The 12,877-nt window shown below is 39.9% G+C and overlaps 1 protein-coding gene across 6 annotated transcripts in view; it reads right to left on the bottom strand.

Moving 5' to 3' along the window:
• Positions 1–12,877, bottom strand: part of SORBS3 (sorbin and SH3 domain containing 3) — a 74,026-nt gene that overhangs the window by 30,855 nt on the left and 30,294 nt on the right. For 5 of the 6 annotated variants that reach the window (XR_016307643.1, XM_089658693.1, XM_089658696.1 and 2 more), the window contains exons 8-10: positions 5,688–5,721; positions 3,255–3,322; positions 598–656 (exon numbers count right to left, since the gene is read on the bottom strand). Coding sequence is in view for 5 of the 6 variants with exons in the window: in XM_089658693.1 (XP_089514819.1) it covers positions 598–656; positions 3,255–3,322; positions 5,688–5,721 (161 nt within the window). In the remaining variant the exon portion in view is untranslated. The remainder of the gene's footprint in view (positions 1–597; positions 657–3,254; positions 3,323–5,687; positions 5,722–12,877) is intronic. The other variant, XM_089658695.1, reaches the window with a different exon arrangement.

Consider the following 12,877-nt stretch of genomic DNA (forward strand, 5'->3'; position numbering starts at 1 on the left):
ACGTATTTTCACAACAGCTGTCAGTGAGCTTATAAAAAAAAATAAAAAAAAAAATTATATATATATATATATATTTTTTTTTTTTTTTTAAACAAACAGCACAGTTGAATATTAATAATAATTTTAATAGAGATAAATAATAATAAAATAATTTTTTTGTCCATATAAAAAGAAACGTATACAGGACATATAAAAACTTTGTACCAAATAATATAACAACCATATAAGTACCCATAATAAAAAACCAATAATTTAGGTAGCAACTTAGTCATAAAGTTACTGTCAAATAAACCAAAATATAATGATATTGATGTATTTGGTCAAAACTTCTGGATAACAATAACCTCTGGTCGCGAATGGCTTAAAGTATAAGTTCACCTTTTCAGGAAAATGAGGTGTACAAATGATCACAGACAGTGGTGTAAAAAGCACTCTATGCCTTAGAAAGTACATCTCATAGGTAAATGTTGGCAGCATACAGCTTGTAGAATACTGACCACAATTTAAGCACAAAGGTGTTTTACATTTATCATGTTACAAGATTATTTCATGGCAAGAGGCCACCAGATTACTGCTCATAAAATATCAGATACTCACTTTTCCGATGCTGCCACAAAGTCAAATTTTACGACAGCCTGTGCCACTGGGCAGAGAGCCTGTTGAGCAGAGAAAGTTTTATTGTATTGAAAATAGGACATTGTGAGAAATAAAACAGAACTCCAGCCACAACCCTTTTTTTCTCTAGTGTTCAGTAGTGTGTATCCCTGTAAGATTTTTATTGCTGTTTGTTTTCCTATTGGAGAGATTTAGTCTCACTTTCTACCCAGGTGACCATTACCACTGGCGCAAAGCATGAGTGGAAATCTGAAATTCTATAGTTGTCAGGGAAACAGAGATAGAGGGGAATCTCTTAAAGTAGTTTATTAAGGCCTTAGGTTAGTTTTATTTTATTTATTTTTTTAAGTTCACTTGTTTTTTAATCTAGTTATTTTACTACATATACAACATGTGTTTTTAATGGACATTTAACAAAAGGCAAAGGATTCTCAGAACACTATGGATTAGCTAGCGGGACAACACATTAGAACAGCTTGCTTTGAAGCTCTGTTTGTCTCATTGAAACTGCCATATCCGTCATCTGATAAGGGATGAGTCTCTGCCATGGCTCATTGAGTTTTGAGAACAACTGGTATTTTTAGTACAGCCAAGACTGATATAATGCCAATGATGTGAAAGCACTGTAAAGCCTGTGCCTGCCATCTTCAGAATTCTTTAATGCAGTGCCCATGCTTAGATGCCAGTGCCATCATGCAGTTCCATCATGCTGCAGAGAAGAATCCTTGCTCTCTGTGTGGAAGCAGTAGTCTCTCTGCAGAGGTCTGACATGCCCCATGCCGAGTCACTCTCATACCAGCAGTGGACATGAGTGTTACTGATTTGCAGAGTTTTAGATAGGACTCAGCTCCAGGTGAGTCAGACTGACCTCTGCAGAGAGACCGCTGCTTTCACACAGAAAGATAGATACAGGTAAAACTCGTAAAATTAGAATATCATGCAAAAGTTAATTTTTTTCAGTAATGCAACTTAAAAGGTGAGACTAATGTATGAGATAGACTCATTACATGCAAAGCAAGATAGTTCAAGCCGTGATTTGTATAATTGTGATGATTATGGCTTACAGCTCATGAAAACCCCAAATCCACAATCTCAGAAAATGAGAATATTACATGCAATCAATAAAACAAGGATTGTACATAGAACAATTGATAGAACAGTTGATCCAGAGGAAGGCAAAAAAACGCCAGCAAACCATGATCCGATTTGGTCATGCAGGGGAAAAAATTCCTTCCTGATCCCCCGAGAGGCAATCGGATATTCCCTGGATCAACCTTACCTATCAATGTTAGTATCCAATTCTATTCTGTGTATCCAAGAAAGAATCCAGGCCTTTTTTAAAACAAACCACTGAGCTGGCCAGAACCAACTCTTGAGGGAGTCTATTCCACATTTTTACAGCTCTCACTGTGAAGAAACCTTTCCATGTTTGGAGATTAAATTTCTTTTCCTCCAGATGTAAAGAGTGCCCCCTTGTCCTTTGTGATGACCTCAGGGTGAATAGCTCTACACCGAGTTCACTATATGAACCACTGATGTATTATACATGTTGATCATATCCCCCCTTAATCTCCTCTTCTCAAGAGAGCATACATTTCAGTTCCTCTAATCTTTCCTCATAGCTGAGCTCCTCCATGCCTCTTTTCAGTTTGGTTGCCCTTCTCTGCACTTTCTCCAGTTCCCCAATGATCTTTTTGTGAATTGGTACCCAAAACTGAACTGCATATTCCAGATGTATTAAAGAATTCCAGATGAATTAAAGCTGAAAGTCTGCACTTCAAATTCATTTGCATTGTTTCCTTTTAATTTATTCTGGTGGCATACAGAGCCAAAAGTATGAAAATTGTGCCTGTGTCCAAATATATATGGACCTAACTGTATATATATTTATGCACACAAATACAAGGGGTACAGCACAGTCATTTAATTTTATTTATTTGGATGTTTTTTTTTGGGGGGGGGGGGGGCACACCTGATTGCATGCATATATAAAAAAAATTACAGTGGAACAAATTGCAGAATCCAAAATGGACCTGGCTAAATGTCAGATTTTGGAATTGTAATGTTCTGAAATGTCACCAAGCAAGTGTTGGCCTAAATCTGTGATTAGTAACTCTGACAGTTATCATGTTACAGCTCAATAAAGAAATATATAACCTTTTTGTATAAGCCAACGTCACAGAATGCAATGCTTGCATTGCATTTTTATTGGGATTTAATCATGGCACTTGGGTGGAAGAGGCTATGAATAGTTGATTATAAGCTGGTCGGGATAAAAAGACTTAAGTAGCATCGCATTCCTCATGCTGCCACCATCTATAGTTAGGACAATGACAGATGGGTGATTGTTGTCACAAGTTTGAGTGGAAGGACAGAATTTCATAAAGTAACACCTGCCGTCACATTTGTCACAGTGTAATCCACTGGTATGCTGCCAGGTGACCAACATGTACATCTTTGAAGAGCATGTCCTATGCGTTCTTCTTGGAAATTATAAGATATTTAGTTAATTGATAAGCTAACACATGGGCATGTTGCCCTTCAATCGGATATAATGTGTTTTTGTTTTTTTTCCAACGCAGTGCTGAATTTTCCCTTTTTTACCATGTCCTGACACTACAGAGCACCATGACACCCACCTGATAGTCCTCTGTGTTACTTCTGCTGTTCTGAGTACTCTTTACGTTTGACTCTGCTCTGCCATCTACTGGAAATAATATGATACAGTTACAGTAGGAAGGTAGTATTGAATACTTATTGCCTCATCCTTTCCTTGGGTGCAGCATAAATAAAATGTTTAACAAACTCTATGGCAGAGCTTTACCTGCTTCTTTTCTGTAGATACTGAGAGAGGCTTGCTGAAAATTTGACTAAGAGGTTCTGCTGTTACTATTATCAAAAGCCATAACCCAAAAGACTATAACTTCTTGCCCTTATCACTGGGAATTCATTATCAGCAGTACACAGCAAGATACATCAAATAAACCTAGCAATAACACAATATAGACCTGGATCAAATCCCATAAATGAATAACCAGCTACTTCATCAGAAATCTAGAATATTATACTACATTTAGATGTGTTTTGGTTTTGTGCTTCTCTTTTCAGAAAATGAATTTATACTTTCAGCAAATGTTTAACCACTGGCTTCAAAGTTCCACATCCCAGCCATGCAGTCTTTTTTTTTTTTTTTTTCTAACAGATGGGGCCACCATACCTGGCCTGGAGCAGGTAACTCGGCCTTTGCGTATAAATTATTAATCCAGGGACTGGGATACCAACATTAGACAATGCGCAGCTTGGAGTATGTCCATATATGTGATAAGCTGAAGAGGGCTTCATAACTTAGTTCTAGATTAATATTGTAATAATATCGGAATACATTGAGAAACCATGATACTAATTCGTAACATCTGAAAAATGGTGTATAATAGTAGTATTTTGAGATGATCACTGTGAAAACAAACCCCTACCCTTACATTCTTTACCTGCAGCTATATAGCTCCTCTGACTCAGCCCTTTTCTTCATTTATCCGTGTCACCTCACAGCACACCATGTCTTTCCACTAGCTACACCCAGAAGATATTGCTTTAGCTTTGTCCACAATTACATGAATACCAGAAAGGTGTAGAATTACTCAGGGACTTTGACAGGGGGATATCACACCAAGAATGGTGGCAACAATGGAAAGTCACCAGAACTCCAAAGATGTTTCAAACTATTGTTATGAACACATAATGCCACATAAGATCAAAATGTCAATGTTTTGGGGTCTTACAGGGTCCCCCTCCACTGGGCACCATTGGTATCATGTATGTAACACACAGTATGTGTTCATAAAAAAAGTCTGAGAGGCAGTTTGGCATGCTGATGAGTTTCTACTGTTACCTAATACTTTCTTACTGCTACTGTTATATTGTTCTGCATAGCACCATCCTTTGTGGTCACCACAACCATCTTCTTGGATTATATCTGGTTGAGTACCTCCAGGACTGTGCAGCTCTATATGAGAAATATTTCAGAGGTGGAAAGACACCTGTCCATCTAAAAAGCATCGCCACTCTACATGGACCTCATGGCTGATGGGTATTTGCAGTCATATAGTGCACATCTGTTCTACCACACCAGTAGTGAAGAATGCACTACATTTGTCAGTTCATCTATAAGCAGTATTTCCATTTTGGGCACATTAGTGTCTCCTTGTGGCTCTTTTATCCATTTGAGTACTCCAGTGATGAGATCTCTGTTTGTTGGTTTCACACTGTTCCCACCTTCTGTTGGAGTATTGTGTTCTCACCCAGTAGCAGTCTACCTTGAAGAGTTTGTTCACACAGACTCAATTCAAGGGTACATAGAATACAAGTACTTTGTATACTGTATGTCCTGTTCACACCAATCATATGTACTGCAGTGTGCTTAAGAATGCATAAAATGTGCCCCCCCCCCCAACCTCTGCTGCTAGTATATGGAGTTGCAACAGAAGGCTCCTTGTGGAGGCGTTATGCTTGCAACCACCTCCCTCACCACCAGCCTCCTCATCACCACTATGCCTTAAAACCTCCCCATCACTGTGCCTTCAGGTCAACCCCCCCATGCCCCAGAAAGCCTGCTTGGCATTCAACTCTTGAAAGTGTTCAAAGCCTGTGTCCCCACAGGTTACTCCTTCCAAACACTATGTCCCTGCAGACTTCTGTAGTGACCAATGGACTATACAACCCTCCAAAATACATATATGTTTTATGTAAAATTTCTATAGAGAAATAAATTGTTCTGGTGTCTAAAACCACTCCTGTTTTTTCTAAACTCTAAACATGTCTGACACCCCCCCTCCCTTTCCTATGTCTGTGGTTGCCCATAGACTTCAAGTAAACTGGGTAAATGTGCTGATTTCAGTTCTGCATGGATTTATGGATGCCATTATCAGTCCACTGATTGATTTTATTTGCTGACTCATTTTTGATGGAGAGAGCAGTAAAACATGTCAATGCAATAAGTAAAGAAAAACCATAATTTCTCAATGTACAATGAGTGGACTAGTCATTTAGGATATTTCTATAAACAGATGTCTTACCTTCCTTGTTTGAAGATCTCCGTAATATAACCTCCTGTAGAGATAGAGGACAGTTAGTGAGCACATTGTACATCTGTAACCCAGATGAGGAAAGCTCAGACACAAATAGCAACAAAGCTGCAAAAAACTTCAAGACCAGCCATTCCAATATAATAATTACCAGTACTCTATACTGTATCATTCTTCTCTTCAATAACTTTATTCAAATATTAACATGATCTCCTTAACTACAGCAAATATTTACAAAGTACCCCTTGGTGTGTGTAATTTTTCCTAAAAATCAGTTTTTAAAAATGTTTTTAGTTAGATCAATCTGAAATACTGAATAATTGTGTATCATTTTTAGTCAGCTACATTTCACATTCTTACCATTCTACGCTGCTTTGTTAAAAAAAAGAGTCCTCATGTTCATGGGAGTCAATAGCTCAAGCTGACACACACAGCTGAATAAATCGAAGCAGTGGGCTCTCCCCCCCTCTTGTTGTGCACAGAGGACTTCATACCAACCAGAGATATGCAGACTGAAGGCAAACAGCTTCTGCTCCCTCTTTAGAAAACCCCAAGTGCTCTGTGAATGTTGTGCCATGAGTGCACCCTGTATCAAATGTTAATTTGTAAGTGTCCCCTAAATTTTTTTAGAATGTTGGCAAGTACATGGTACAGGAGGCTTAACCACTAGCCTACAGGGCACTTATACCCCCTTCCTGCCCAGGCCAATTTCCAGCTTTCAGCGCTGTGACACTTTGAATGACAATTGCGTGGTCATGCAACACTGTACCCATATGAAATTTTTTTATCATTTTTTTTAGATAGATAGAGCTTTCTTTTGGTGGTATTTAATCACCTCTGGGAATTGTATTTTTTCTTAAACAAACCAAAAACCACTGAAAATTTTGAAAAAAAAATGTTTTTTGTTAGTTTTTGTTATACAGTTTTGTAAATAAGTGATTTTTCTCATTCACTGATGTGCGCTAATGAGGCTGCAGTGATGGGCACTGATAGGCTGCACTGATGGACACTGATAGGTGGCACTGATGGGCACTGATGAGGCACTGGTAGGTTGCACACTGATGGGCATTGACAGGCATCACTGATGGGCACTGAAAGGCAGCACGGATACATGACACTGATAGGCGGCACTGATAGGCAGCACTGACTGGCACTGATAGGCAGCACTGACTGGCACTGACTGGCACTGATAGGCGGCACTGACTGGCACTGATAGGCGGCATTTATTGGCAGCACTGATAGGTGGCACTGATTGGCATTGATAGGTGGCACTGACTGGCACTGATGGGTGATATTGAAAGGCAGCTCAGATGGGCACTGATATGTGGCATTGATGTGCACTGGTATGCACTGATATGTGGCACTGATGGGCACTGACACGTGGCACTGATGAGCACTGACAGGTGGCACTTCTGGGGCCACACTGATCATCAGTGCCCTGATGATCAGTGTACATGTCCCCTCCGCGGAAAGCTGATTACCGGCTCTCTTCTCCTCTCGAGCTGTCAGCGTGACAGTTTGAGAGGAGAGAAATGCCGATAACCAGCATTTCTGTGTTTACATGGACATAGCTGATCACATGACCGAGCCGACATCTCCGGCTCTTTCCGTGATCCGCTGTGTCTGAGGGACACAGCGCACCGGCGATCGACGAGCTGCATGCTCCCTGAGCCACGCATGCGCAGTGAGAATGGTAGGACGTCATATGATGTCCTATCGGAACGAGAGAACCACCTTGCGCCCGTCATTGTACTATAGGGTGGGCGGAAGGTGGTTAATGACCAATTTAGCTATTCTGAAAAGTATTGGAATACAATGTTCATGTATTTTTGTATAACTATATTGATATTCAGTATATTCTTCAACCTGTAGATAGCATTGTTTATAGGTTTGTAGCTTCATCTATGGTTAAAGTCTGTCTTTTCTCTATAATAAGTGGTTTACCAGAAAGTTATGAAACTCTTGCCACAGTGCTTGATGCACGTCCAGATGATGAACTGACATTGGTATACCGTATGTTAAGGGAAAGTTTATGGGTGAATAGAAGTGTAAAACAGAAAGCATTAATATTGACGGTCCTTCTGTCACACAAAAAAAAAAAAAGGAGCATGCAACAAGTAACACATGAATATTTTGTGTGCAAGAATTAAGACCATTTAAAAGCAGATTGCAGAATCTGGAAAACTAGAAAAAAATAAACTAAACTACAAAAGGCCAAAAGTGTGAAAGAAGAAACACATTTTTCTTCAAGTAATGAATGTTTTTCAATCCAAAAGTTGCACCTCATGTTTGCAGGCATGGTGTGTTGATTCAGAAGCTATGAGTCACATGACAAATGACATTAAATTCTTTATTCACCTTGACCAGAGCAAAACAGAAAAAATCACCACAGATAATGGGAAAATAATGGAATCAGAAGGAATAGGAGATGTTTTTTGTTTACTGTCCTTCTTCCTGGAGTGTCACCAGAAAAGTACCTGTGAAACATGTCCTGTATATCCCTGCTCTTGAAACGAGTCTTTTGTCAGTGAAGAAGCTCACAAAACAAGGCAATGTTGTGACCCTCCAAGGTAACAGTTGTGCCATCACAAAAGGGGATACCTTACTTCCAAAGACTAAAATTACAAATGAACTGTATCAGCTGAACTGCAATGAGGTGGTTAATACTGTCAAGGAGGAAAACCATTCAAACTGCATTCACATATGGCACAGATGACTTGGGCACAGAAGTCCTGACACAAAGAAATTAACTGAGAATCGCTATGCAATTGGAATAAAATTTAGCAGTCTGGAGTTCTACTTAAATTGCATGCATGCTAATTAATTTTTATTAAGCACCTCTAACAGAAATCACAGTACACCTCCTCAAAATGTCTTCATCTGCTTTTCTTTCCAGTAAGATGGAACCAACTTTGTTCAGGCACCTAGAGGGTTTGCATCTACTTCTTGGCTCGGAGATGAAACAATCATGCAAATCATGTGCCCGTGCAGTGCTTGGCACAAATTTCTGCAAAGATCAACACCTGCCTCAGCCTTTTACTTTATGACTTGCTACAAAATTACAAAGCTGCAGTCAGATCAGTGGGGAAGAGAAGACAAGCTGGCCATACACAAGTCTTTTTTTTTTCTTTCATTCAGCCATTGGGCTGAATGAAAAAAAACCAACAGATTCCTCCATCCACACAAATTAGGTAAATGGAGGAATCCCCTCATGCTGTAAGAATTAACTGTCCGTTCAATGGAAGCTGATCTAAAGATCGATTTATGTTGAACAGGGGTGGCCAGACACTGATCAAAATTTTACTGGTCCCTGCTGGATTGGCTGAATTTCGATCTGTCTATGGTCAGCTTGGGGCCCTTTTCATGTGAGTGGTGTGATCAGATCTGCTGGTTAGTTTTTCAGGTGCATCTGAACTGGAGTGCCATGTTGGCCTATGGGCAGAACAATATAAACAGATTTGCGTTGGTTTACATCTGTTTATCCCAGATGTCTTGGTAAAGAGGTGGAGATCTAACTGAACAACATGGGAGAAGTCAAAGATCACCGGACAGTGTTGCCTCCTCACAGCTGATGTAAACCTCTAATTGACATACTAATGTGTCACAATTGCATGCATTGGGTTTAAATCAGGTGGTGGGGAGGCCTCCTCACTACCTGTCAAACACACTCGGATCGCTTTTCAGAGGAGCAACAGTGCCTGCTCCACTTGTGAACGAGCCTTTAGTTATATTTGGCAGTGGCACTGTTGGGGCTTGTTCACACATAGAGTTGGGGGGTTAAAACCCTGTGGTTGTGTCACGGCTTTACCTCCCCCAATCCCTATCCCCTTTAGCTGCTGAGGTGTACAGGTGTACACATGCTGAAAAAGAATTAAACCTCCTCTTGCTCTTGGTGGGTGCTACTGCCTGCCAGTCGAGACCCATTTAAGAAAATGGGGCCACTCTGCAAGCACCCTGCAACTGCATGCTTCTGCAGGGTCCAAGGGGATAAAGCATGTAGTGAGAAAGCAACACAATGCTGCCTGCTTAACCCCTTGTTTTCTGTACTGTACAAGATTGCAGGGCTCTTGCAGAGTGGCCTCATTCACTTGAATGGGTCATGCTTAGCAGATGCTACACTCACCAACAATGACAGGGCTTATAACTTCTGCTGCATCTAAAACATGTGTACACCCCTGGCCACTGCAGCTTAAGAGGGTGCAGTTAGGGTGGGTGTGGTAAAATCATGTCTTAACTGTGGGGTTTTACCACTCCCAAATTGCAAACGTAAATAAACCTTTACCTATCTGAGCACTCTAAAAGGCTGCTTTCACACCGATGTGCTTCAGTTTACCTGCACCTCCGGTGCAGCGCAGTGCATCTGCAACTTTGCTGGGTTAATTGCGCTTTGCCGTAGACGTCTATTACATCCTGCAGGTGTGGTGTACTTTCTGAAACTGTGCCAAACCTTCTGCATTCAGGAGTTTTGGTTCACTTTCAGAGGGTGCACAAAATCCACAGGCTCTAATAGAAGTCTATGGCTAAGCGCAGCAAACCAGCAGGAAAGGGTAAACCACAGCGCATCATTGTGAAAGCAGCCATATACTTCTATGCCCAGAGTATTGCTTCACATTGACCTGAAGATCTCTGGAGACCGCTAGCCAGGATGGTATCACTCCGCATGGGACAGGAGCCAGCACCACAGAGGAGGCATTGGCTTATGTCGCTCTTGATAACTACTACAGCTTCTACTTTACAAGTAGTCCCTCTGCATTGCACTCTGTTGCTGTGGGATGGTGGGTCAGCAAGTCCAGACCACAATCTACGTGTTGCTGACCCCTGCTCTAAAATGAGCACTACCTTTGTACAGTCCAGTATGTTATACCTGAGACTAATAAAATGAAATAAAAAACAAGAAGCGCACCAGCCTTGCGCATTACCTCAGCGACCAAAATTTATTACTTGTAAAAAACATACTCACAAACAGCGAATAAAATCAGGCATGTAAGTCCTCTCAGGGACTTGAAGATAACATGAGTCCCATCAGGGGAATAGGTGTTCAGTACAGCTGACGCGTTTCGAAGGGAGTCCCTTCTTCCTCAGAGCTAACTGAACCATACGTGCACCCTCCTATATATACCCATATCTCTGGACTAAAAATAAGCCCTCCCTACCCGGGTTGGGCAGTCTCAGGATAGTAGGAGGGGCCAAAATCTCATAAACTAACCATCAATATTTACAATGCCATTAGAGAGAGATATAACATATAAATTATAAAATGAATAAAATACATAAAATACATAGAGAACATAAAAAACCTATATAAAATATATATCTTAAAAATATATATATATAAAAAAAAAAAAAAAAAAAAAAAAAAAAAAAAAAACCATATATTGCATACGCCACTTGGTGTGCATCTAATCCCTCAATTTGACTATGACACCAGAGGAGATAATGGTCTTCCACAGTTATGAAACATTGTCATGTTCCGTGTTGCATTAGTGCACAATGTGTCCCATGGATACTTCATCCAGAGGACTTGTCATAACGCTGGATGGAAATATAGCGATCAATGTGACAATAATCATAAGTTCTTAATACAGATTGTTAATCACCGGATATTTTGATGGTTAAGTGTCCATAGTGTCACAACCCCAATTTTAGGTTGCGATTCAAATACATTTGATGTATCTAGTGTATTGAATGTATTTGAAGTATGTATATATATATATATATATATATATATGTATACATAATTTATATATATATTCTCTATATTCAGCATTACATATACTGTTATCAACAGAAATGTTCTGAGTGTAAGGAATATGGTTATTTAGTATTAGCCCTGATAGTAATAATAATTGTTCCACTCACTGCTTCATACTATAAGGATACATCTGCCCCCCTGGTTTTTTTTTTTTTTTTTTTTTCCTTCTGCACATGCGCAGGTTAGGTTCACGCATGCGCAGTTAGGAGCATGGAGCAGTAGCGTGCGTTCCACAGGGTAAACCAGCAAGCAATGAGGGAAGTTCATGTCCTCCCTATGCAGCTGACTACAAATCCCCTTCATCAATGGATCGGGAAACGCATGCAGCTGCCTGGTGATATTTAGTTATATATATAAAATATACACAGCATCAGGATTGAAGGTGGGAGTGTGGATGTATACGTCTGTGAGTGTGTAAATGTATATACATGTGGATCTAAGAGCTCTGATCTAATCCTCTTCATTATCTGATCATGAAACGCATGCAGCTGCCTGGTAGTAGAAAATACAAAAAACACACAGCTCTGGGTTGAAGGTCTGAGTGTGGGTGGATTTGACTATATGGTTGGACATATATATATACATGGGGTTGTGACACTATGGACACTTAACCATCAAAATATCCGGTGATTAACAATCTGTATTAAGAACTTATGATTATTGTCACATTGATCGCTATATTTCCATCCAGCGTTATGACAAGTCCTCTGGATGAAGTATCCATGGGACACATTGTGCACTAATGCAACACGGAACATGACAATGTTTCATAACTGTGGAAGACCATTATCTCCTCTGGTGTCATAGTCAAATTGAGGGATTAGATGCACACCAAGTGGCGTATGCAATATATGGTTTTTTTTTTTTTTTTTTTGTTTTTTTTTTTTTTTTTTTATATATATATATTTTTAAGATATATATTTTATATAGGTTTTTTATGTTCTCTATGTATTTTATGTATTTTATTCATTTTATAATTTATATGTTATATCTCTCTCTAATGGCATTGTAAATATTGATGGTTAGTTTATGAGATTTTGGCCCCTCCTACTATCCTGAGACTGCCCAACCCGGGTAGGGAGGGCTTATTTTTAGTCCAGAGATATGGGTATATATAGGAGGGTGCACGTATGGTTCAGTTAGCTCTGAGGAAGAAGGGACTCCCTTCGAAACGCGTCAGCTGTACTGAACACCTATTCCCCTGATGGGACTCATGTTATCTTCAAGTCCCTGAGAGGACTTACATGCCTGATTTTATTCGCTGTTTGTGAGTATGTTTTTTACAAGTAATAAATTTTGGTCGCTGAGGTAATGCGCAAGGCTGGTGCGCTTCTTGTTTTTTATTTCATTTTACAGTGCTGATTGGGCTTCCCCAGCCTTGGTTTGGAGCTGCACAGCCCTTTATGCAGTGGTGTTCGTTCTCCCCAGG

Source organism: Staurois parvus, unplaced genomic scaffold (assembly GCF_062004578.1).
Source record: "Staurois parvus isolate SC_StPar_1 unplaced genomic scaffold, SC_StPar_1.0 ptg001090l, whole genome shotgun sequence".
NCBI lineage: Eukaryota > Metazoa > Chordata > Amphibia > Anura > Ranidae > Staurois > Staurois parvus.